General features: G+C 44.9%; 1 protein-coding gene across 1 annotated transcript; it reads left to right on the forward strand.

The window, feature by feature from the left end:
• The first annotated feature begins 11,419 nt into the window (after nt 1–11,419).
• Nucleotides 11,420–14,503, forward strand: LOC125545046 (serine carboxypeptidase-like 18). Its single transcript, XM_048708893.2, has 11 exons — nt 11,420–11,698; nt 11,801–11,940; nt 12,031–12,107; nt 12,210–12,435; nt 12,586–12,623; nt 12,718–12,819; nt 12,917–13,000; nt 13,067–13,228; nt 13,540–13,850; nt 13,942–13,987; nt 14,060–14,503. Exons 1-11 carry the CDS (start codon nt 11,556–11,558, stop codon nt 14,141–14,143), a joined length of 1,413 nt encoding a protein of 470 aa, XP_048564850.1. The 5' UTR covers nt 11,420–11,555; the 3' UTR covers nt 14,144–14,503.
• The last annotated feature ends 11,937 nt before the right edge of the window (nt 14,504–26,440 follow it).

Raw genomic sequence — 26,440 nt, forward strand, 5'->3', positions numbered from 1 at the left:
GTGAGACCAAGCCATCGACCGTGTCATATGCTAGTCTAGTTGGTTGCGCCTCCACACAGCCCTTTCGACTAGGGACCTTTTAGGACAGTCATCATACAATGCATAGTCCCACAAACAAGTCACGTACTTGGTGATACACATCATTATAATGTCCAAGGACTATCTTTATTCATAAACACATAGGAAATATCATCATACATGATTGTCTCTAGGGCATATCTCCAACAAAAGCTTGCATCGACGTAACCATTTACGACAAGCCCTTTGTCACCTCCATAAACGAGAAACATATCCTTCGTCCTTTTCAGGTATTTCAGGATGTTCTTGACCTCTGTCCAGTGATCCACTCCTGGATTATTTTGATACCTCCCTGCTAAACTTATCGCAAGGCACTGATAACCCACAAGTATAAGGGATCACAACAATTTTCGATAAGTAAGAGTGTTGAACCCAACAAGGAGCTAAAGGCAGAACAAATATTCCCTCAAGTTCTATCGACCACCGATACAACTCTACGCATGCTTGACGTTCGCTTTACCTAGAACAAGTATGAAACTAGAAGTACTTTGTAGGTGTTGTTGGATAGGTTTGCAAGATAATAAAGATTACGTAAATAAAAAGTAGGGGTTGTTTAGACAAAGACACAACTAAGTTAGTTTCAGTAAAGAGCTTTTTGTTACAAGAAAGTTATTTGTCCCTAGGCAATCGATAACTAGACCGGTAATCATTATTGCAATTTTATTTGAGGGAGAGGCATAAGCTAACATACTTTCTCTACTTGGATCATATGCACTTATGATTGGAACTCTAGCAAGCATCCACAACTACTAAATATCATTAAGATAAAACCCAACCATAGCATTAAAGCATCAAGTCCTCTTTATCCCATACGCAACAACCCCCTTACTCGGGTTTGTGTTTCAGTCACTCACGCAACCCACTATAAGCGAATCATGAACGTATTGCAACACCCTACAGCGGGGATCCCTCACGCTTGCGCGACACGGAGAGCACCATAGGACAGCACCAATAATAAAACATGCAACTCAAACCAATCGCGATCATCAAATAGCCCATAGGACAAAACGGATCTACTCAAACATCATAGGATAACCATAAATCATTGGGAAATAATATATAGCATTGAGCACCATGTTTAAGTAGAGATTACAGCGGGTAAGAGAGAGGTTACACCGCTTCATAGAGGGGGGAGAGTTGGTGATGATGGCGGTGAAGTTGTTGGTGAAGATTGCGGTGATGATGATGGCCACGACAGCGTCCCGGCGCCACCGAAAGAGAAGGGGCGAGGGGGGGCCCTTCTTCTTCTTCTTCCTTGACCTCCTCCCTAGATGGGAGAAGGGTTTACCCTCTGGTGCTTGGCCTCCATGGTGTGGGAGGGGCAAGAGCCCCTCCGAGATTGGATATGTCTCTCTGTCTCTCTCTGTTTTTGCGTTCTCAGATTCTACCCTTTCACCGTTTCTTATATTCCCGGAGATCCGTAACTCCGATTGGGCTGAAATTTTAACACGATCTCTATCTGGATATTAGCTTTCTTGCGGCGAAAGAAGGGCATCAACCGCCTTACGGGGTGGCCATGAGGTTCAGGGGAGCGCCTGCCCCCCTGGGGCGCGCCCCCCTGCCTCGTGCCCCCCTCGGGCATCGTCTCGCGTGGATTTTTCTTCCCAAAAATCACATATATTCCAAAAAAATCTCCGTTAGTTTTTATCCTGTTTGGACTCCGTTTGATATGGATTTACTGCGAAACAAAAAGCACGCAACAAACAGGAACTGGCACTGGGCACTGGATCAATATGTTAGTCCCAAATATAGTATAAAAAGTTTCCAAAAGTATATGAAAGTTGTAGAATATTGGCATGGAACAATCAAAATTATAGATACGACGGAGACGTATCAGCATCCCCAAGCTTAATTCCTACTCGTCCTCGAGTAGGTAAATGATAAAAAAAGATAATTTTTGATGTGGAATGCTACCTAGCATAATCTTGATCATGTATCTAATCATGGCACGAATATTAAGACACGAGTGATTCAAATCAATAGTCTATCATTTGACATAAAAACAATAATACTTCAAGGCTACTAATAAAGCAATCATGTCTTTTCAAAATATCATAGCCAAAGAAAGTTATCCCTACAAAATCATATAGTCTGGCTATGCTCCATCTTCACCACACAAAATATTCACATCATGCACAACCCTGATGACAAGCCAAGCAATTGTTTCATACTTTTGATGTTCTCAAACCTTTTCAACTTTCACGCAATACATGAGCATGAGCCATGGACATAGCACTATAGGTGGAATAGAATGGTGGTTGTGGAGAAGACAAAAAAGGAGAAGATAGTCTCACATCAACTAGGCGTATCAACGGGCTATGGAGATGCCCATCAATAGATATCAATGTGAGTGAGTAGGGATTGCCATGCAACGGATGCACTAAGAGCTATAAGTGTATGAAAGCTCAGACTGAAAACTAAGTGGGTGTACATCCAACTTGCTTGCTCATGAAGACCTCGGGCGTTTGAGGAAGCCCATCATCGGAATATACAAGCCAAGTTCTATAATGAAAATTCCCACTAGTATATGAAAGTGATAACTCAAGAGTCTCTCTATATGAAGAACATGGTGCTACTGTGAAGCACAGGTGTGGTAAAAGGATAGTAACATTTCCCCTTCTCTCTTTTTTTTTGTTTTTTTGGTGGGTTTCTTTGGCCTCTTTTTTTGGGGGCTTCTTTAGCCTCTTTTATTTATTTTTAAAGTCCGGAGTCTCATCCCGACTTGTGGGGGAATCATAGTCTCCATCATCCTTCCCTCACTAGGGCAATGCTCTAATAATGATGATCATCACACTTTTATTTACTTACAACTCAATATTACAACTCGATACTAGAACAAAGATATGACTCTCTATGAATGCCTCCGGCGGTGTACTGGGATGTGCAATGATCTAGCGTAGCAATGACATCAAAAAACGGACAAGCCATGAAAACATCATGCTAGCTATCTTACGATCATGCAAAGCAATATGACAATGAATGGTCAAGTCATGTATATGATGATGATGGAAGTTGCATGGCAATATCTCGGAATGGCTATGGAAATGCCATGATAGGTAGGTATGATGGCTATTTTGAGGAAGGTATATGGTGGGTTTAAGGTACCGGCGAAAGTTGCGCGGTACTAGAGAGGCTAGCAATGGTGGAAGGGTGAGAGTGTGTATAATCCATGGACTCAACATTAGTCATAAAGAACTCACATACTTATTGCAAAAGTCTATTAGCTATCGAAACAAAGTACTACGCGCATGCTCCTAGGGGGATAGATTGGTAGGAAAAGACCATCGCTCGTCCTCGACCGCCACTCATAAGGAAGACAATCAATAAATAAATCATGCTCCGACTTCACGACATAACGGTTCACCATACGTGCATGCTACGGGAATCACAAACTTCAACACAAGTATTTCTACAATCCACAACTACCCACTAGCATGACTCTAATATCACCATTTTTATATCACAAAACTATTGCAAGGAATCAAACATATCATATTCAGTGATCTACAAGTTTTATGTAGGATTTTATGACTAACCATGTGAATGACCAATTCCTGTCATCTCTCTAAATAGATATAAGTGAATCAAGAGAGTTTAATTCTTTCTACAAAAGATATGCCCATGCTCTAACAAATATAAGTGAAGCAAAAGAGCATTCTACAAATGGCGGTTTTCTATGTAAAGAGAAACAGGCAATCCAAACTTCAAATGATATAAGAGAAGCACATGAAGCATTCTATAAAGCCATACTCAAAAGATTTAAGTTAAGTGCAAAGAGAATTCTATAAATCAACCAAGGACTATCTCATACCAGCATGGTGCATAAAAGAAAAATGAAAGCTAAATGCAAAAGACGCTCCAAGATTAAGCATTCTATAAAGCCATACTCAAAAGATTTAAGTGAAGTGCAAAGAGAATTCTATAAATCAACCTAGGACTATCTCATACCAGCATGGTGCATAAAATAAAAATGAAAACTAAATGCAAAAGACGCTCCAAGATTGCACATATCGCATGAACGAAACGAATCCGAAAACATATCGATACTTGTTTAAGAAAGATGGGATGCCTTCCGGGGCATCCCCAAGCTTAGACGCTTGAGTCTCCTTGAATATTTACTTGGGGTGCCTCGGGCATCCCCAAGCTTGAGCTCTTGCCTCTCTTCCTTCTTCTCATATCGATACCTCCTCGATCTTCGAACACTTCATCCACACAAAACTTCAACAGAAAACTCGGTAAGATCCGTTAGTATAATAAAGCAAATCACTACTCTAAGTACTGTTGCAAACCAATTCATATTTTGTTTTGGCATTGTAGCTACTGTAATATAACTTTTTCATGGCTTAATCCACTGATATAAATCGATAGTTTCATCAGAACAATCAAACTATGCATCAAAAACAAAATCTGTCTAAAACAGATCAGTCTGTAATAATCTGAACATTCACCATACTTCTGATACTTGAAAAATTCTGCCAAAATTAGGAAAAATAAACAATTTGTATATAAAGACAGTGCAAAAAGAATCAGAACCATTTGACATTCCAGTAAAAAATGTAAGATCGCGCACTACAGCCAAAGTTTCTGTCCTGCACCGTACAAACCAACAAGCAAAGTAAACATCCTAAAGGCAAACCTTGGCATTTATAATACAATGGAATTGTACAAGGGGATAATTATTTTTGTTGAAAAGTTTCTGTAATCAAGGGTCACAAAGTTTCTGTGAGCATGAACAAAGTTCAAGGCTAGCTCCCACTTCAACAATGCTTGTCTTTCTCACTTTCGCTTTTCTTTTTGAAAAGTTTTGGGTTCCCCTCTTTATTTGTTGTTGTTTTTAAACTATATAAAAGCACTCAATAGAAATAAATGACTCTCTAAAACTTCCGGGTTGTCTCCCTGGCAGCGCTTTCTTTAAAGCCATTAAGCTAGGCATATAGTGCTCAAGTAGTGAATCCACTCGGATCCCAAGGTATATCAAAGCCAATTTTAATTAACAATGATTTAGCATTTAGTAGTGAGCACAAAGTAACATATATCAAGCAATGACGAAGTCTAACTCTCTTCCTATGCATCGGCATGTCATAAAAGAACAATTCATGCACACCTAGTAAAGGCCAATGCATAGTATAAGCAGTTTCTTGCAATTTTATCATATTGGAAACATAGAGAGGTGGAGATATAGTTCCTCTCTCATAATAATTGCAAGTAGGAGCAGCAAGCACATGCATATTATACTCATCAAAATCATCATGTGTAGTAGTAAAAGGCAACCCATCAATATAATCCTTAATAAGCACAGACTTCTCCGATATAGTGTAATTTGGAGAATTCAAAAAGATAATAGGACTATCTTGTGTGGGTGCAATAGCAACAATTTCATGTTTAACATAAGGAACTATAGCAAGTTCATCTCCATAAGCATAATTCATATTGGCATCTTGGCCACAAGCATAGCAAGCATCATCAAAAAGGGATATTTCAAAAGAATCAATGGGATCATAGCAATTATCATAGCATTCATCCTTCGGTAAGTATGAAGGGAAATTAAACAATGTATGAGTTGAAGAGTTACTCTCATTAGAAGGTGGGCACGGGTAATCAATCTGCTCTTCCTCCTTTTGTTCTTCGCTCTCCTCCTCATCTTTTTCATCCAATGAGCTCACAGTTTCATCAATTTCTTCTTCCATAGATTCCTGCAAAATATTAATCTCTTCTGGGACAGCGGAGACTTTCTCAATAAACGCATCAATGTCGGAATTGTATTCATAATTCTCATAACAATATTTAAGGATAGCTAAATTTTCAGTTCTGTAAACAGCATCATAAAGATTTTCATATTCTTTGAACATAGATTCAATTTCATAAGCACCCATAAAAGCAACAAATTCTTCTATTTGTTCCACATCATAGTAGTCATATATACCTCTAGCATAAGAATCCAATGTTTCATTATCATTAAATTTGCATGAAAAGGGAAGGTGTGGAGACTTCATCCTAGAGCAACAAGTATAATCATATCTCAAGCATAGTTGCCTAGCATACCAATATAACATATAAATTTGATCCCATAATAGTTTCCCTTTTTGAGTCAAGCGATAATCCCTAAAGTATTCACGTTGATCCAACGTGTCTCCCATTACCAAATTGAATGGGGTTTTCTCTGGATTATACAAGTAGTACATAATATCTGTCACATAACGAGCATCGAGGGTTTTAGGAGGTTCCCCATCTCCATGAGCAGCAAGTACACCTAATTTTTTTGATATTTCGTGTTCCATATCCATAACTAAAGATAAAGAACAACTAAGAACAGAAATAAAAATTACTTAGTGATAAAGCAAACAAGCACACACGAGAATATTCACCCCACACTATTGCTCCCCGGCAACGGCGCCAGAAAAAGGTTTTGATAACCCACAAGTATAGGGGATCGCAACAATTTTCGATAAGTAAGAGTGTCGAACCCAATGAGGGCTAAAGGCAGAACAAATATTCCCTCAAGTTCTATCGACCACCGATACAACTCTACGCATGCTTGACGTTCGCTTTACCAAGAACAAGTATGAAACTAGACGTACTTTGTAGGTGTTGTTGGATAGGTTTGCAAGATAATAAAGATTACGTAAATTAAAAGTAGGGGCTGTTTAGATAAAGACACAACTAAGTTAGTTTTAGTAAAGAGCTTTTTGTTACGAGAAAGTTATTTGTCCCTAGGCAATCGATAACTAGACCGGTAATCATTATTGTAATTTTATTTGAGGGAGAGGCATAAGCTAATATACTTTCTCTACTTGGATCATATGCACTTATGATTGAAACTCTAGCAAGCATCCGCAACTACTAAAGATCATTAAGGTAAAACCCAACCATAGCATTAAAGCATCAAGTCCTCTTTATCCCATACGCAACAACCCCCTTACTCGGGTTTGTGTTTCAGTCACTCACGCAACCCACTATAAGTGAATTATGAACGTATTGCAACACCCTACAGCGGGGATCCCTCACGCTTGCACGACACGGAGAGAACCATAGGACAACACCAATAATAAAACATGCAACTCAAACCAATCGCGATCATCAAATAGCCCATAGGACAAAACGGATCTACTCAAACATCATAGGATAACCATACATCATTGGGAAATAATATATAGTGTTGAGCACCATGTTTAAGTAGAGATTACAACGGGTAAGAGAGAGGTTACACCGCTGCATAGAGGGGGGAAGAGTTGGTGATGATGGCGGTGAAGATTGCGGTGATGATGATGGCCACGACAGCGTCCCGGCGCCACCGGAAGAGAAGGGGAGAGGGGGGCCCTTCTTCTTCTTCTTCCTTGACCTCCTCCCTAGATGGAAGAAGGGTTTCCCCTCCGAGATTGGATATGTCTCTCTGTCTCTCTCTGTTTTTGCGTTCTCAGATTCTACCCTTTCACCGTTTCTTATATTCCCGGAGATCCGTAACTCCGATTGGGCTGAAATTTTAACACGATCTCTATCCGGATATTAGCTTTCTTGCGGCGAAAGAAGGGCATCAACCGCCTTACGGGGTGGCCATGAGGGTCAGGGGCGCGCCTGCCCCCTGGGGCGCGCCCCCTGCCTCGTGGCCCCCTCGGGCATCGTCTCGCGTGGATTTTTCTTCCTAAAAATCACATATATTCCAGAAAAATCTCCGTTGGTTTTTATCCCGTTTGGACTCCGTTTGATATGGATTTACTGCGAAACAAAAAACATGCAACAAACAGGAACTGGCACTGGGCACTGGATCAATATGTTAGTCCCAAAAATACTATAAAAAGTTGCCAAAAGTATATGAAAGTTGTAGAATATTGGCATGGAACAATCAAAAATTATAGATACGACGGAGACGTATCAGGCACACATCAGGTCTGGTACACAACATTGCATACATGATAGAACCTGTGGCTGAGGCATAGGAAATGACTTTCATTTTTTTTCTCTATCTTCTGAAGTGGTCGGGCATTGAGTCTGACTCAATTTCACACCTTGTAACACAGGCAAGAACCCTTTCTTTGACTGATCCATTTTGAACCTTTTCAAAACTTTATCAAGGTATGTGCTTTGTGAAAGTCCAATTAAGCGTCTTGATCTATCTCTATAGATCTTGATGCCCAATATATAAGTAGCTTCACTGAGGTCTTTTGTTGAAAAATTATTTTTCAAGTATCCTTTTATGCTATCCAAAAATTCTGTATTATTTTCAATCAACAATATGCCATCCACATATAATATTAGAAATGCTACAGAGCTCCCACTCACTTTCTTGTAAATACAGGCTTCTCCAAAAGCCTGTATAAAACCATATGCTTTGATGACACTAGCAAAACGTATATTCCAACTCTGAGAGGCTTGCACCAGTCCATAAATGGATCGCTGGAGCTTGCACACTTTGTTAGCACCTTTAGGATCGATAAAACCTTCTGATTGCATCATATACAACTCTTCTTTAAGATATCCATTAAGGAATGTAGTTTTGACATCAATTTGCCAAATTTCATAATCATAAAATGCGGCAATTGCTAACATGATTCGGACAGACTTAAGCATCGCTATGGGTGATAAGGTCTCATCGTAGTCAACTCCTTGAACTTGTCGAAAACCTTTCGCAACAAGTCGAGCTTTGTAGACAGTAACATTACCGTCAGCGTCAGTCTTCTTCTTGAAGATCCATTTATTCTCTATGGCTTGCCGATCATCGGGCAAGTCAACCGAAGTCCACACTTTGTTCTCATACATGGATCCCATCTCAGATTTCATGGCCTCAAGCTATTTCACGGAATCTGGGCTCATCATCGCTTCCTCATAGTTCGTGGGTTCATTATGGTCTAGTAACATGACTTCCAGAACAGGATTACTGTTGGGGAACGTAGCAATTTAAAAAAATCCTACGCACACGCAAGATCATGGTGATGCATAACAACGAGAGGGTAGAGTATTGTCTACGTACCCTCATAGACCATAAGCGGAAGCGTTATGACAACGCGGTTGATGTAGTCGTACGTCTTCACGATCGACCGATCCTAGCACCGAAGGTACGACACCTCCGCGATCTGCACACGTTCGGCTCGGTGACGTCCCACGAACTCACGATCCAGTAGAATGTCGGGGAAGAGCTTCATCAGCACGACGGCGTGATGACGGTGATGATGATGCTACCGGAACAGGGCTTCGCCTAAGCACCGCTACTATATGACCGAGGTGGATTATGGTGGAGGGGGGCACTGCACACGGCTAAAAGATCAATGATCAACTTGTGTGTCTATGGGGTGCCCCCCTCCCCCGTATATAAAGGAGTGGAGGGGGGAGGGGGTCGGCTTCCTAGGCGCCCCCCAAGGGGAGTCCTAGTCCCACCGGGAGTAGGATTCCCCCCCTTCCCTAGTTGGATTAGGAGAGAAGGAAGGGGGGAAGGAGGAAGGAAAGGGGGGCGGCCCCCCTCCCAATTCGGATTGGGCTTGGGGGGCACGCCCCCTCCTTTGCTCCCTTCTCCTCTCTCCCACTATGGCCCAATAAGGCTCATATACCTCCCGGGGGGTTCCGGTAACCTCCCGGTATATCGGTAAATGCCCGATCTCACCCGGAACCATTCCGATGTCCAAATATAGTCATCCAATATATCGATCTTTATGTCTCGACTATTTCGAGACTCCTCGTCATGTCTGTGATCATATCCGAGACTCCGAACTACCTTTGGTACATCAAAACACATAAACTCATAATACGATCGTCACCGAACGTTAAGCGTGCGGACCCTACGGGTTCGAGAACTATGTAGACATGACCGAGACACGTCTCCGGTCAATAACCAATAGCGGAACCTGGATGCTCATATTGGTTCCTACATATTCTACGAAGATCTTTATCGGTGAAACTGCATAGCGGTATACGTCGTTCCCTTTGTCATCGGTATGTTACTTGCCCGAGATTTGATCGTCGGTATCTCAATACCTAGTTCAATCTCGTTACCGGCAAGTCTCTTTACTCGTTCCATAATGCTACATCCTGTAACTAACTCATTAGCTACATTGCTTGCAAGGCTTATAGTGATGTACATTACCGAGAGGGCCCAGAGATACCTCTCCGACAATCAGAGTGACAAATCCTAATCTCGATCTATGCCAACTCAACAAACACTATCGGAGACACCTGTAGAGCACATTTATAATCACCCAGTTACGTTGTGATGTTTGGTAGCACAAAGTGTTCCTCCGGTATTCGGGAGTTGCATGATCTCATAGTCAGAGGAACATGTATAAGTTATGAAGAAAGCAATAGCAACAAACTAAACGATCATCGTGCTAAGCTAACGGATGGGTCAAGTCAATCACATCATTCTCTAATGATGTGATCTTGTTAATCAAATGACAACTCATGTCTATGGTTAGGAAACATAACCATCATTGATCTCATCATTCATCTCCCCGGTGACTTTAGTAGGAATGGCCTTTTTTGGTGAGAGGACTCCTACATTATTTTTAGGTGCTCTTTTGTGTTCGTTTAGAGTTTGTGTTCTATTTAAAAAAACGAGACGACGGAGGCTCTCTGAAGTTGAAATAAGGTTCTTCCGCCTAAGGCCCGTTCTGGTGGTGCGTCTAGCATCATCAGAGGGCGTGTGGAGATTTGTTCCCGACGGATCTCGCGGGATTCGGTCGGCGTTTGTCTTTGGTGGATCCACTTGGATCTGGTCTTCGTTCATACGTGTTCGTATCTCTTCAGGTCAAATCCTTTCGGTCTACGTTTCTCTTCGTCGGCGGCGGCTGTTGTTCTGGTGCGTTGATCCTCTTGGGCCTTAGCAGATGACTTCCCGACTGTTTACTACAACAAGGTTTGTCCGGCTCCTATGATGGAGGGACGATGATGGCGACGCGCCTTCGGCTTGCTCCAGTGATTGTAGTCGTCGCTATGTGGTCTATGGATCTGGATCTAATTTTCACTTTTAGTGTTCTTTGTACTACCTTGACAGTTGATGAATACTCCCTCCGTTTCTAAATATTCGTCTTTTTAGAGATTTCAAATGGATTACCACATACGGATGTATATAGATATATTTTAGAGCGTAGATTCACTTATTTTGCTCCATATATAGTCACTTGTTGAAATTCCTAGAATGATAAATATTTAGGAACGGATGGAGTAGATCGCAAATTTTGATTGTAAAAAAAAAGTTACTCTCACTAAGTTACTCCCACTATTACTAGCGGAGGCGTGTCACTGATTGGAATTCACCGAGCTAACGTGATGAGTTTCGGTGATCAGATTCGTTTCCAAGCGGCGGATGTTGCCAGTCGTCCTGCCGTGACACGTCTGGATAAGAGGCATGACACGTGTGGTAGAGCAGTTGAGACCGGCAGAAAATCTCCAACACCTCTCTAGACAGTTCCGGCCAAAACTATGCCAGCAGTTGATCCGCTCTGCTCTGCTCTGCCGCCGTTGCCGCCGCTAGTCCGAGTACGAGTACTGAGATGATCCCGACGACGCGGCTGCTCAGCTGCTGCTACTTGCTGTCGTTCATCTTCATCGCCGTCGCCCCGCGTGCGATCGATTCCAAGCTGGTGACCAGCCTCCCCGGCTTCGACGGCCGCCTCCCCTTCCGCCTCCACACTGGGTGTGTGTGTACCCTCATCCCCATCTCAATCTCCATGAGCCAAGTCTACTTCCTCCGTTGGATTCTTAAGTCGACATGTCCATGAATGAATTGAATCGCAAGGTACGTGGAGGTGGACCAGGGCACGGAGCTCTTCTACTACTTCGTCGAGTCGGAGGCCGGCGGCGAGGGGGTACCTTTCCTTCTCTGGCTCACCGGCGGCGACCGCTGCTCCGCCTTCAGCGGCCTCGCCTACGAGATCGGTCTCTCTTTTCATTCAATCAACTAGAATTGCTGACTGCTGGGTCGTCTCTCCGTCTGCAGCATGATCACATCATTCATGTATAGTGCAGGTCCCGTCAGGTTCGTCCTGGAGCCCTACAATGGCAGCTTACCACGCCTGCACATCAACCCAAACTCATGGACAAAGGTCTTCCTAGCCAGCTTCTTCTTCCATCTGAAGCAGCTCGCTGCCTGTAATGTATCTGTACGCATGCTGCTTGCACCCTGACAGCACCAAGGGAATGTGCAGGTGGCACACATCCTGTTCGTCGATTCGCCGGTCGGTGCTGGATTTTCCTTTGCCAAGCAACCCAAGGGGTACGAGGTCGGGGATGTGTCCTCCTCATTGCAGCTCCATGACTTCCTCATCAAGTGGTTCAGCGACCACCCCAAATACCTGAAAAATCCTTTCTATATCGGTGGAGATTCCTATGCCGGAAAACTTGTGCCATATATCGCACACATCATTTCACAAGGTACATATATATACCCTACGCCCTGTTTGGCAAGTCCATCTGCGTCAACCTGTGTGCAAACTAGTATCATCAACTGTTTCAATTCACTATAAGCTCTATCTGAAGTTCTGAACTGCATATGAATTCATGCTCACTAGCTTCCCTCTTCAGGTATTGAAGCAGGAAATAGTCCCCGCATTAATCTTAAGGTACCAAATGACATAATCATTACTACTTAGTTGTTTTAGCGATAACAGTAAGTATCATAAATCATTATCATATATGTATGTTTGTTGATTTCAGGGATATCTAGTAGGCAACCCATCGACTGGTGAAAGCATCGATATAAGCTCTAAAGTGCCATATGCTCACGGAGTTGGTATAATATCAGATCAATTGTATGAGGTAAACTAGACTCGAGCCTAATATCAGCCATGTATATACTCCATTTTATCGCAATCAAAGTGGCCATTAATATTTTCTTTGCTGATAATATATGTAGACCATATTGGGCCATTGCCAAGGACAGGACTACATGTTCCCGACAAATGATTTGTGCGCCCAAGCTCTGGATGATTTCAATCATGTAAGAAGAAGAAAGAAACATCTTATGCTAGAATTGACTTGACCGTTCGCAATGCAACTTTTGCAGCTTTTGTCCGAAGTTCAGCAGGCCCAGATTTTGCTGGACACCTGCGTTTTTGCGTCCACTCCAGCCCGGCCAGAAGCTGATAGTGGGACCGAGTACTCGGGTGGCGCTGGTAGGAGGATCCTAGTTGGAAATCCGCCACCTCGCCCTCCATTTGGATGTGTTGTAAGTAGTAATGTCTCCATTCCTCATGTAGTACAATGCGAGTTAGATAGTTTCCATCGCTTTTAACAATTTATTACTCCCTCTGTCCCATAATATAAGAACGTTTTTGACAGTATGCTAGTGCCAAAAACGTTCTTATATTTTGGGACGGAGGGAGTAGTACTTAGCCAAGAAAAATGCAACTTATAGCCAATATTGTGTGGATTTATGGGTACTACCTACCGTATTTTTCCATCACTTTGACAACTTACAAGTACATACCCGAGAATAAAAGTAACTTATTAGTGCTATGTATACCAATATTGTGGCAGACTTATGGGTACTACCTATCGTATTTCTGGGCAAACGCGGAGGTGACCCGAAATGCTCTTGGGATCAAGGAGGGGAGCGTGGAGGAGTGGGTGAGGTGCCACAACGGCGATCTGCCCTACACAATCGACCTCAGGAGCAGCATTGAGTACCACCGGAACGTCACGGCCAATGGTGGCTACCGTGCGCTTGTATACAGCGGCGACCATGACGCATTGGTGCCGCACCTGGGGACACAGGCGTGGATCAGGTCACTTGGCTTCCCCGTGGCACACCATTGGAGGGCGTGGCATCTCCATGGCCAGTCTGCTGGGTACCACACCATCGTTGCCTCGCTACTACTACTTCTTACTTCACGCTGACTGTATTCTGCTTATTGTTGTTGATGCATGTATTTCTTGCAGGTTCACCTTAACTTACTCCAACAACATGACATTCACAACCATTAAGGTAACACTTGCGTTCTTTTTTTTGCCTGGATACACAAACTGGTTCTGATCAAGTTCGATTCGGTTGCTGCAGGGTGGCGGGCACACCGCGCCGGAGTACGAGCCCGAGAGGTGCTTCGCCATGTTCAGCCGATGGATACTCGGCGAACCACTCTAGTACTCCTAACAGCAACAACCAAGTAGAGAAGGGGGCAAGCCTCACGATTTCAAGTATTGGGTACCTCTCCACTCCACTAATCAATGGTTTCGCCTACATATGAACTATACTGCCTGGCAGTGTAGATCGTACTAGAACATATAGGCGTCTGATGCCGCGTCCGTCTATATTGGAGAAAAACACTTAATATATTTTAGAAAGAAAATACGGATACTACAAATATCTTGTTAAGTATGGTATAGATATATGCGACAAGGAAAATTCTAGGAAGATACAATAAATCTGCATTTTGGTGCAGCAGACAAAGATTTTACAAATGCAAGGTTCAGAGGGATCACACTGATGCTATTGCTATACAAATTGTCGTCATGTTTACATACGCTACTGTTCAGAACTAAAGATACAGTGATCTCACATTAAATTAACACATGGCTATGGCTGTTGCTTTTCCAATTTCAATTAAATTGGCATATGGTTATGGCCATTGCTTTTCCAATTTCAGTGCCGCCTCCTTGCACGCCATATTTAAATTGACACACGCGACTTTAGGTCGCGTTAACGAGGCCCCACGGCTTTCTTATTCAGATGAAAGAGCATTTTGTCTGTCAATTTACTAAGTGCTTGACTTGAGGTCCTGAGCTGGAGCTACATGGTCTTTTCAAATTGCTCCTTTATAGCACGGTTCCAGGAAATAAAAGGTACAAATAGGAGTAAGTTTCCAGAACATTTATACAAAGTAGGTTACTGTTGGACTTGAATTTGAACCGAGTGTAGAGAGCATAGATGAAATTCCTATGTTCACCATTTCGTATGGATCGAACACCCAATTATACAAAATTCCTATGTTTCCACAATCTCATGTTTTGCGCATAAAATCCTATGAAGTTTTGGACATACAATCCTGTTATGTTCCTGTGTTTCTATCCCTACTTTTCGGAATCCTACAAATCAAAGAAGCCTTTATTCTTGTCCATCCATCAGCCCAAAGCAGGTGTGCACTCCGTTCATTGGAGATATTAGTGTCCCTCAAAAGACTTTTAATATAATTTTTTAGAGGATTAGAATCCCTGGGAACTTCTCCTATTCAACAATTTGATTTGATTTGTAGGATTGAGTTAAAATTTGCGAACGATTCATTTGTGCTACAATCAGTAGGACATTAAGCATCAACTCCAAAAAAAAATCCCTTTGATTTCCTATGATGCAATCACACAAACCAAATCTTGTACTCCCCCCGTAAACTAAACTAATATAAGAATGTTTAGTTTACAAAGGGAGTAGGATTTTTTCTTTTCGAAATGGTAGCATTCCAACATTCATTAAGAAAATCTTCTAGGATTTTCGTGGGCATGACATCGCAATCCTACATATTTCCTATTCATGTACTTCGAATGAATGGAAGAAGCCATTACCGTTCGAGTCTTACGTCAGTCGAACTTCAAAGCAGATTCTATTTAAAACAAAAACAAAAACTGGAACAGTTCAACCCATTATCAGTGATGCAGGCCTGCGCAGCGAGACACCGGCGCCGATCGAGCGGTTGAGTGTTAATCTATCGCTACGGACGCGAACAGCTGACAAGGTCCAAATTGGTCAGAACCGCTCTGTGAAGCAGTCCTTCCAGAAAGACAAGCAAATCCGGCCGGCAAAATCATATTACAGACAGACAGGACAATGCACGCTAAACAAGTTAAGAGGACGAATTGTAATACTGTATGACCAACAAAGACGGAAATACGACGGCACGCAGCAGATGAGTGACCGAGTATAAACGGAAGATCGAATAAGTATATAAAGAAGTGATCAAGCATCACCAGCCATCAGCATCAGGCTAAGCGAGCAGATAATCGCTTCGCTGCTTATTCAAACGGAGAAGTTGTGTGACACGGAGGAAGTGCATTGATCATAATACTACTACAGGCTAAAGAGATGGTATCATAGTAGGTCGACACTCACATGTCAAAGTGCATTCTGACTGGGCATCAACACAATCCATAGTTCCATACTCCACAAACATGGTATATATGTTGGTCCTACTACCAAAATGGCTCCCAAGTTCTCAGGCCCATGTTTTTTTTCTTTCTATTTGGAGAAAATTCACCACTGATATGTGCCTCACTATCTTGTGCTGATCCATAGATAGAAGAAAAAAAAGGTAAGCACACTGGTCATGCATGACACTCCTACCACTATCATGATGGAGAATTAATCTTGCAAACCACTCTCCAATCTACACAACTTTATGGATAGGATTTTAAGGTTCTCATATGGTCGGTAAGTTCAGTTATCTTAACAAAGTGAATCAAACATGAAGAATGAGGGAACCAAAATAAACCGTTATTGTTGGTTTCATGAAAAGCCCGGTTCCAATTAAGCGTAGTTACAACTTCCTGGTGCCCTCTTACATAAAAACATCTTCACTCATCTCTAGATAGCGGCTTTTTGCCTTAGGATTTGTCCATTTTCATCCCATTCAGACTAGGTGTAATGAAAATGACAGGGCTCTAATGACACATACAGATCTTGGGAGAAAAACTAGCGCATCCCGGCCCCCGCGCCGCTCCTTCCCCGGGGCGACACGGGCGGCGGCCCCCCGTCCCCCGCAGCCTCCCCCTCTCCCCGACTCTCTCTTCCTCGCCGTCGCCGGTGGCCTCCGGCAGGCAAAGCCTGTGCGGAGCCGGCGGCGGCGGGGCGCGCTCTCTGGCTGCTGTCGCTCGGGAGAAGGGGATCTCGCGGGCGATAGGCAGCTGTCCGGCGCTCGGCCTCGGGGCGGCGTCCTGGCGCGCGGCGGAGGTGGTCTTCGGCGCACGGTGAGGCGTTTGGTCGTGGCGGTGGGCGCGCGGTCGCGGTCATTCGCGCTTGGGCGGTCCCGATCTAGGACCTCGCGGGCGGCGGCTGGCGCGGACGGGCGGCCGGCGTTCGGCTTGGCGTCGGCTGCGGCCAGAGGTTGGGGCGCCGGGGCGGCGGCCTCGGTCCGAGCTCCGGCCGTGACCTGGGACTGGACGGCGCGCGTGGTTGGGCCGGCTCTCGGCTCTGGATGTGAGCGCGGGGCGCAGATCCTTGGCCAGGCGCGGCAGTGACTGCGCGCGGCGGGCGCGGTGGCTGGTGGGGCGCGACGGGCGTGGCATCTCCAGAGCTCGAGGTGTGCTGCGGTGCAGGGCCTGCTCGTCTACCATGCTGCTTCGCTGGAGCTGCTCCGATCTGGATCTGGCCTTGGTGGTTCTGATCTTGCTGCTGCTCCTTGCGATGCAATGGTTGCTGCGGTGGTGGTGGTCACTATGGTGTTGCGGTGGTAGACGGCGGCTACGGCCAAGGGGTGGTGCGTGCCTGGGCGCGGTGGATCGTGGGATCCCGTGGCTAGGGTGAGGTCAGCCTCAGCAGGGGTGGTGATTGGTGGGCGGCGGTCGGTGGGGGTTGTGACGCCCGGATAATTAGGCTACAGTAATCCCCCGTTAACGATGCCACGTCACTTTGATTACTGTTAGTAATCTCGCGTCAGTTAGAAACCGATTCAAATTCAAAATCAAAATCAAACAAACAATAAAAGTTTTTCAAATATTAAAACTAAAATGTTCGATAAATAGTAGATAAATCAGAGGCTATGATAAAATTGTAAACAACATTATTGAAATTTGATAAGTGACTTAAACAACCTCAAACAGTGGCTGAAAACATTATTTACTAACCTTTTTATTAAAAAAATAAATAAATATGAAATGATAATTACCCGAAACTAGTTTTTGGTGGTAGGATATATTGTGTTTTGAATTTTGGGCCAACTCTCATATTTTACAAAACTCATTTGGTGCCCAAACAATTAGCCCAAAACAGAAAAGGAAATAAATAAAAGAAAAGAAAATACATAAAAAAAGAAAAGGAAACAAAACCTCCCCCTGGGCCATTCGGCCCAGCTAGCTACAGGCCGGCCCGGCCGGACCGGCCCACCCCACCACGCCTACTAACCCCCCCAGGGGACACCGAACCCTAACCCACTCCTCCCACTTCCCACATCTCTCCTCTCCTCGTCCCGATCTGGATCAGGGACGAGCGTCCCCTCCCCCCCATCGACGAGCGCCCCCATCCCACCCCTCTGCCGCACGCCCCCGTCGAACACCGCCAGTGCCCCCCCCACCGCCGTCCTCCTCGCCTCCCCCCTCTCCCGATCTGGGAGCTCCGACGCCGCGCCCGATCCGTCGTTCGCCGCCGCCTCATCCTCGATTTGCCGCCGCCCGGAGCTCCACGGACGCCGCCCGGAGCCCGCGCAGTCGCCCGAGGACCTCGCCGGACCTCCTCGCCGGCGTGCCTCCGCCTCCCCGCTGGTCTGCCTCCTCCACGCCGCAGTCGTCCTCGTCCTCCTCCTCACGCCGCTGCCTTAGTCCCTGCGCCCTATCGTGAGCTCCCTCCCTCTTCCCCTCTCTGTCGCACGTCGCCGCTCCCGACCGCCCCGACGAGCTCCTCCGCACGCGTCCGTCGCCGTGGTCTCCTCCGGCCTCTCCTCCCGCCCTCTGCACCGGCAGCCCCGCGCGCCCAACCGTCGCCGCCCAGTGCTGCAACGCAGCAGCTGCTGGCGCTGCTACTGCCGCTGTCTGCTGCAGCTCCGCGCCGGCCGCGCCCACCATGGCCCTGGGGCGTCCCTCTTGTGCGCCCCGGCTCCCCCTTCGCGCCCTCCCCGTGCGCTCGTGCGCCCCGCCGGGGCCTCGCCCTCGCCGCGGCCCCACCCGGGTTCGCCCTCTCCGGCCCCTTGCCCCGCCAGCCGCGGTGGCCTCACCGCGCTGGCCGCCCGCACCCGCGTCCCCTCGTTCGGGCGGTTACGCCCGCCCAGATGCGCCCCGCGCCCGATCCGCTAAGGCCCCCGTGGGCCTATGACAAGTGGGGCCCAGCCCCCAGAACGTTAATAAAAAAGAGTTGTAAATAAATAAATAAATAAATGATAAAAAGTATATTGATTAATTAGTTAACTTAATTAATTAAATTAACTTAATTAATTAATGTTTAATTAACCTAATTAACTAGTGTTAATTAACTAAACAATAATTAGATTAGTTAAAACCTAATTAGGCTGAACAGACAATGACACGGGGTCCCACCCCTGTTGACCAGTCAAACGTTGACTGGTCAACTGGGTCCCCCTGGCCCACTTGTCAGCCTCTGTGTACATTCTGTGTAGGCAGGGCTGGGTACCCATAGCATTTTGTCTATTAATTTTGAATTAGTAATAATTTCAGAAAATGAATAAAACTTTGAAAAATCATATAAAATAATCTGTAACTCGGATGGAGAAACTTTGTACATGAAAGTTGCTCAGAACGACGAGACGAATTCGAATATGCAGCCCGTTCGTCCGCAACGCATCCCTAGCATAGCAAACACGCAACTTTCCCCTTCCGGTTCGTCTGTCCGAAAACGCAAAACACCGGGAATACTTTCCCGGATGTTTCCCCCCTTCACCGGTATCACCTCATACCGCGATAGGGCACCCCTAACACCGCTACTTGTCATGTCATGCATCGCTATGCATCTGTTTGCTTAAATATTTATTGTTTCTTCCCCCTCTTCTCTCGCTAGACACCGAGACCGACGCCGCTGCTACCCAGTACGACTATGGAGTTGACGACCCCTCTCTCTTGCCAGAGCAACCAGGCAAGCCCCCCCTTTGATCACCAGATATCGCCTACTCTTCTCTATACTGCTTGCATTAGAGTAGTGTAGCATGTTACTGCTTTCCGTTATTCCTATCCTGATGCATAGCCTATCCTTGCTACTACTGTTGTTACCATTACCTGCTATCCTACTGCTTAGTATAGGATGCTGGTGTTCCATCAGTGGCCCTACACTCTTGTCCGTCTGCCATGCTATACTACTGGGCCGTGATCACTTCGGGAGGTGATCACGGGCATATACAATATACTTTACACAGTTACCTTACCTGTGAAACTGTTTGGAGATGGGGGCTGAAGGGGCAGGTGGCTCCATCCCGGTAGAGGTGGGCCTGGGTTCCCGACGGCCCCCGGCTGTTACTTTGTGGCGGAGCGACAGGGCAGGTTCAGACCACCTAGGAGAGAGGTGGGCCTGGCCCTGTTCGGCGTTCGTGGATACTTAACACGCTTAACGAGATCTGGGTATTTGATCTGAGTCTGGCCATTTGGTCTATACGCACTAACCATCTACGCGGGAGTAGTTATGGGTATCCCGGCGTCGTGGTATCAGCCGAAGCCTTCGTGACGTCAGCGACGGAGCGGCGCGCGCTGGATTGGACTGGAACGCCACTAGGCTAGGTCTGCTTCCGGCCGCCCTCGCAACGTGCAGGTGTGCTAAGGGCGATGGGCCCAGACCCCTGGGCGCTTAGGTTTAGACCGGCGTGCTGACCTCTCTGTTGGTCTAGGTGGGGCTGCGACGTGTTGATCTTCCGAGGCCGGGCATGACCCAGGAAAGTGTGTCCGGCCAAATGGGATCGAGCGTGTTGGGGTATGTGGTGCACCCCTGCAGGGAAGTTAATCTATTCGAATAGCCGTGATCTTCGGTAACAGGACGACTTGGAGTTGTACCTTGACCTTATGACAACTAGAACCGGATACTTAATAAAACACACCCTTCCAAGTGCCAGATACAACCGGTGGTCGCTCTCTCTCAGGGATACGAGGAGGGGATCGCCGGGTAGGATTATTGCTATGCGATGATACTTGGAGGACTTCAGTCTACTCCCTTCTACATGCTGCAAGACGGAGGCTGCCAGAAGCGTAGTCTTCGAAAGGATTAGTTATCCCCCTCTTATTCTGGCATTCTGCAGTTTAGTCCACATATGATACCCTTACTCCATTTGATACCCATGCATATGTAGTGTAGCTTCATGCTTGCGAGTACTTTGGATGAGTACTCACGGTTGCTTTCTCCTTCCTTCCCTCTATCCCTTCTACCTGGTTGACGCAACCAGATGTTGGGGCCCAGGAGCCAGACGCCACCGTCGACGACGACTCCTACTTCACCGGAGGTGCCTACTACTATGTGATGCCCGCTGACGACGACCAGGAGTAGTTAGGAGGATCCCAGGCAGGAGGTCTGCGCCTCTTTTGATCTGTATCCCAGTTTGTGCTAGCCTTCTTAAGGCAAACTTGTTTAACTTATGTCTGTACTCAGATATTGTTGCTTCCGCTGACTCGTCTATGATCGAGCTCTTGTATTCGAGCCCTCGAGGCCCCTGGCTTGTAATATGATGCTTGTATGACTTATTTTAATTGTAGAGATGTGTTGTGATATCTTCCCGTGAGTCCCTGATCTTGATCGTACACGTTTGCGTGTATGATTAGTGTACGATTGAATCGGGGGTGTCACAAGTTGGTATCAGAGCCAACTGCCTGTAGGAATCCCCCTTCCAAACTCCTTGGCCGAAGTCGAGTCTAGTCAGTGAAAACTGTTTACTAACATGGTTGTGTGGCTTACGGGCCCACGTAGCCATTTGGGTGGTATTAGGATCTTTTATTCCTCGACCTATACTCCGGGACTCTGATCTCTCTTCTATTCGGGTTAAATGAGTTTACTAAAAATCTAACTTAGGTTCTCGTAAATACTTTCTCCCGGAGAGCCCCTTCAGTCCAGGTGATCGCCGGCTGCACCAGAAGATTTCGAAGATACTCTCCGATATTCTGTCGAAACCTTATGTCGTTGCTTTTGCAAGTCCCTACCACCGGAATATCCCTATGGATAAGTATTTAGACCTGACGTGCTTACTTTTATTCCCAGTCGATCTTGTTATTATAAGATACCCCGAGGATACTTTGTGCCTACTGCCTTGCAGTTCCTTGCCACATGCATACCACTACGGATAATTACTCGCATTTATCGAGTATCCGCTCATCCCCAGATATTCATGCAGTTCAAAAAATTCTTCGAAATACCATTCGATCTTCCGAAAATCCTGAGCAACCTATTGCTCCTGAAATTCTTGCTTGCTTGCATTATGGTTAATCCCATAAGTATAGTAATCTTATTGACTACCTTTGTCAATATCATTTTGAGTCCATTGACTCAATATGTTGCGAATTCTCGCAATCCTCACTCAGATCGTAGAATTCATCCTTCCAGCTCAGATGTCATTTAAAACGTGAGCTGGTCCTCGGCCAATCAGATTGCCATCGATTGTACCCCTAAGTCTATTCAACTTGTCCGTCCTTGATCAGAGCGTTTGCTCCTGATCCCTTGATTTGAAAATCATAATTCCTTTGTTATTTAAACGTTGAATTATTCAGATGTTCTGTAAAACGATGCATTTGCATTCTTTCTTCCTCTAATTGGGTATCGATACTCACATCAGCTCCATTGTGGGTCACCATATCCACTGTTGGATTATTATCCGACAATGTCCTTCATAATTAATCACCTTGTGAGTTCTTACTCCGATACATAATGCCTTTGATAATTTGTATCCTCTCCTTTTGCCAACCATGCTCTGCTTTCGAGCTGGTAATATTTACTCATGAAACTTGTGGTATATGTTTCTAAGAAGCCCCTATGGGTTGAACATATGCTTTCTCTAAAACTGTGTGAACTCGAAAGTTTTCACGGGTCATACTCCTCTGATAATTCACCAGGTAGGTTTTGACACTGAAATCAGTTTTATCTAGAGCAGTGAATGAAAGGTTATGCATTGAAGAAGTGGGAGTCGACCTTGAACTTGTGTTCATGCCCATGGACACGATGTATATCCTATCATGGAAGCTTCTTGCAATAATAACTATCCTCCTTGATATAATATCATTTGGTATCTGTGAATTGATCCTTGCAATCGTGGTTCCGACCATATGTTCTTCTTTGACCCCATTTCTCAGGCAAGTTTAAGCGCTTGTCTTCTACGGGGTAATACCCCAGTCCAACCTCTACTTTGATTTGTCGTCGAGTATTACCCCCTGGTATCTCAAGATTATCACGGAACTGCATAACTTCTTATGGGTTCTTCAACCAAGTGCTACATTCTCACTAGTTCCAATTTTTCACGGGCCCTGAGTTATTAAACACTCGAGAACACCGTTAAGTGAACCGATCCCGCACTACGATTCAATAACTCTAAGTAATTTTCGTTGCTTATGATTTAATAACCCTTCAAGTTATTCCTAGCCTGATCGGCTATATCATTATCGTGCAACTTTTTAACTGTGCTACCTGGTCCTTCACGGAGCACAATTCTTGACGATGAGCTAAGCTTACGTCGATTTTCCTCATCATATCATTTCTCCCTGAACAACAAACTTGATTTCGAGTTTGTGTCATACCCATGGTTCCAATAACCATTCGCTTCATCATTCCTTTCACTTGATGTCATCGCCGATCGATTACATCTTCGTGGAGCCTCTCGACTAAATTTGTCGTGGTCATCAAACAACATTTTGATTCCTTCTAGAATATCAACCAAATGTATGATGACATGTAACCATCCTTGTCCCTCGATGATTTGTGTTATCACCGGCAACATTATTTCTTTCCCTCCAACACAAACTTGTTCGTGTTTTGTGTTATACCTGGAGACCCGTGCTATCCAGCAATTATTCTTCGATGCCTTGGAGTATTACCATCTTTTATGTCAAGAATGTCGTGAGAATTTCACCACCTCCTAAGAATTCTTGATACAGGTAATACTTATCACCATCACCTTTCTTTCTTGGTCCCCGTGTTGGTTCTAACCGGGATTCCAACAAGTGAACGGTACTACGTGGAATTTTGTACTTCTAACAACCCTATTGCTTTGAAGTTGATGGTCGATAGTTCGTTCTTAGACTATTGGTTGTTGAACCACCATTCTAACGTTGATCATGCTACCTAAGCCCATCTTTCGGGTGCACCTTTCAGCCAATGTTCAATTGTGTATGCTTTCCTCGAGCATACATCATTATATTATATCATTTGATCTGACAAATGTTATCTCCTGGTTCACATAATTGTGGAAACCCATCCTTTCGAAATCTCGATGAATTGTCACTGAGTTCATCAACTACCTCCTTATTCCTTCATTGGTTTATTGATGAACTCTTGTTTCGGAACTCGCTTGCATAGTTCAATTCCTGAGAATCTTACACTGTCTTCTTGTCAAATTGTGTTGCACCTTTTCTTCTCAGGCATCCAAATGTCTCAGGTATCCTGGCACCAATCAGATCTGAATCTCGGCCAGTTATGATGGTTGGGACTTATTTCCAAGAGTTATAACATTGGTCCTTATATATTGGTAAGGTGAGGTCATGCCTATCACCCCTGGCCGGAGGACCTATTGTTATAGTTCCCTTTTTAGCAAGCTTAGCGATTCTTCCCTAAGGAAATCATAAGACTTATGCTATAAGTTGTTCCTGATGAATCCTTTGTGCATCCAAATGCCGACCCCTTACTTGATGACCCCGTCAATGCTATCTCGAAGCATGCCTATGGTACTCCATTTTTCAACAAGAACATTTGAAGCCCAGTGCTAAATGTTTCTTGCTCAATTATCCAATCACCGTTGTATGGGTAATGTCATGAAATTTCTCTCCCCTACCTAAGGAGTTTTCTACATTATATCCTGTCATGGATAATATGTTCTGCTTTTCCTTGGGAAGAATATACCCTTGAAATATGTGTTTAAACACATTTTCCTTTCCATTGTTCTGTTTAAAACCAGACAATCACTTTTCCTTCACATTGGTTTGTTTAAACCTTCTTGTGTTCTATATTGTATAAGCAGTAATATATCCTTGCTTATGTAAACACCTCGTTGTACCACTCTGTTAGAACGACCCTGTTACTTTTGTTGATGGCATTCCAGTAACCATCGATGGACGAGAATCTTGCCTACTGGTCCGCCTCGTTCAACGAGCGGGAAAATGGTTCTCTTCGTCCCTCGCCCTTGGTACTGATGTGTTGCCGACATGACCGACAGACTATCCTCTGACATGCCTTGCTTACATGATCGTGCAAGATGTCACCGTCCTTCCTACCTTTAACCACATGGTGGGCCCATAACCCACAGTTCCACAGGATCGAAACCTGACTCTCCTGTACACCTTGTTAACAAAGTTATCCCTTGCTCTTGGTTTCGTAGGTAATTCGCGAGCCACCTTCCTAGTGCTCCATTCTGGTATCAGATGCAATACTTACTCTCGCTACTGTGAACCCTTTCTCACTATGGTTCAGACATTGAACAACTATCTATCCACTTGGAACCCCTTATTGTACCTTCGTACCTTACTCTTGATGTATTCGATATGTTCAGCTCGAGAGATAATCTTACGCTCATTCATGGGTTAACCCCCAGATTGTTTCCCTCATAAGCATTCTGTCGTAGCCGAGCTGCCCCTTACCTATTCGTAAGTACGTTGGAGTTCCCGAGAAAAGAACGACATCACAATGATAACCTGAAGTAGACAAATGAAGACTTCAATGTAATGGATTGACCTCTTCGAGAAGAACAACCGAGACCAAGAACACTCCCTAGAATTTCGTAACCCGAACCTTCCCCCTTTACTTCCCTCTTAAATCTCGGGACGAGATTTCTTGTAGTGGAGGAGAATTGTGACGCCCGGATAATTAGGCTACAGTAATCCCCCGTTAACGATGCCACGTCACTTTGATTACTGTTAGTAATCTCGCGTCAGTTAGAAACCGATTCAAATTCAAAATCAAAATCAAACAAACAATAAAAGTTTTTCAAATATTAAAACTAAAATGTTCAATAAATAGTAGATAAATCAGAGGCTATGATAAAATTGTAAACAACATTATTGAAATTTGATAAGTGACTTAAACAACCTCAAACAGTGGCTGAAAACATTATTTACTAACCTTTTTATTAAAAAAATAAATAAATATGAAATGATAATTACCCGAAACTAGTTTTTGGTGGTAGGATATATTGTGTTTTGAATTTTGGGCCAACTCTCATATTTTACAAAACTCATTTGGTGCCCAAACAATTAGCCCAAAACAGAAAAGGAAATAAATAAAAGAAAAGAAAATACATAAAAAAAGAAAAGGAAACAAAACCTCCCCCTGGGCCATTCGGCCCAGCTAGCTACAGGCCGGCCCGGCCGGACCGGCCCACCCCACCACGCCTACTAACCCCCCCAGGGGACACCGAACCCTAACCCACTCCTCCCACTTCCCACATCTCTCCTCTCCTCGTCCCGATCTGGATCAGGGACGAGCGTCCCCTCCCCCCCATCGACGAGCGCCCCCATCCCACCCCTCTGCCGCACGCCCCCGTCGAACACCGCCAGTGCCCCCCCCACCGCCGTCCTCCTCGCCTCCCCCCTCTCCCGATCCGGGAGCTCCAACGCCGCGCCC

Source organism: Triticum urartu, chromosome 3A (genome assembly GCF_056163025.1).
Source record: "Triticum urartu cultivar PI428250 chromosome 3A, HENAU_Tu73, whole genome shotgun sequence".
Lineage (NCBI taxonomy): Eukaryota > Viridiplantae > Streptophyta > Magnoliopsida > Poales > Poaceae > Triticum > Triticum urartu.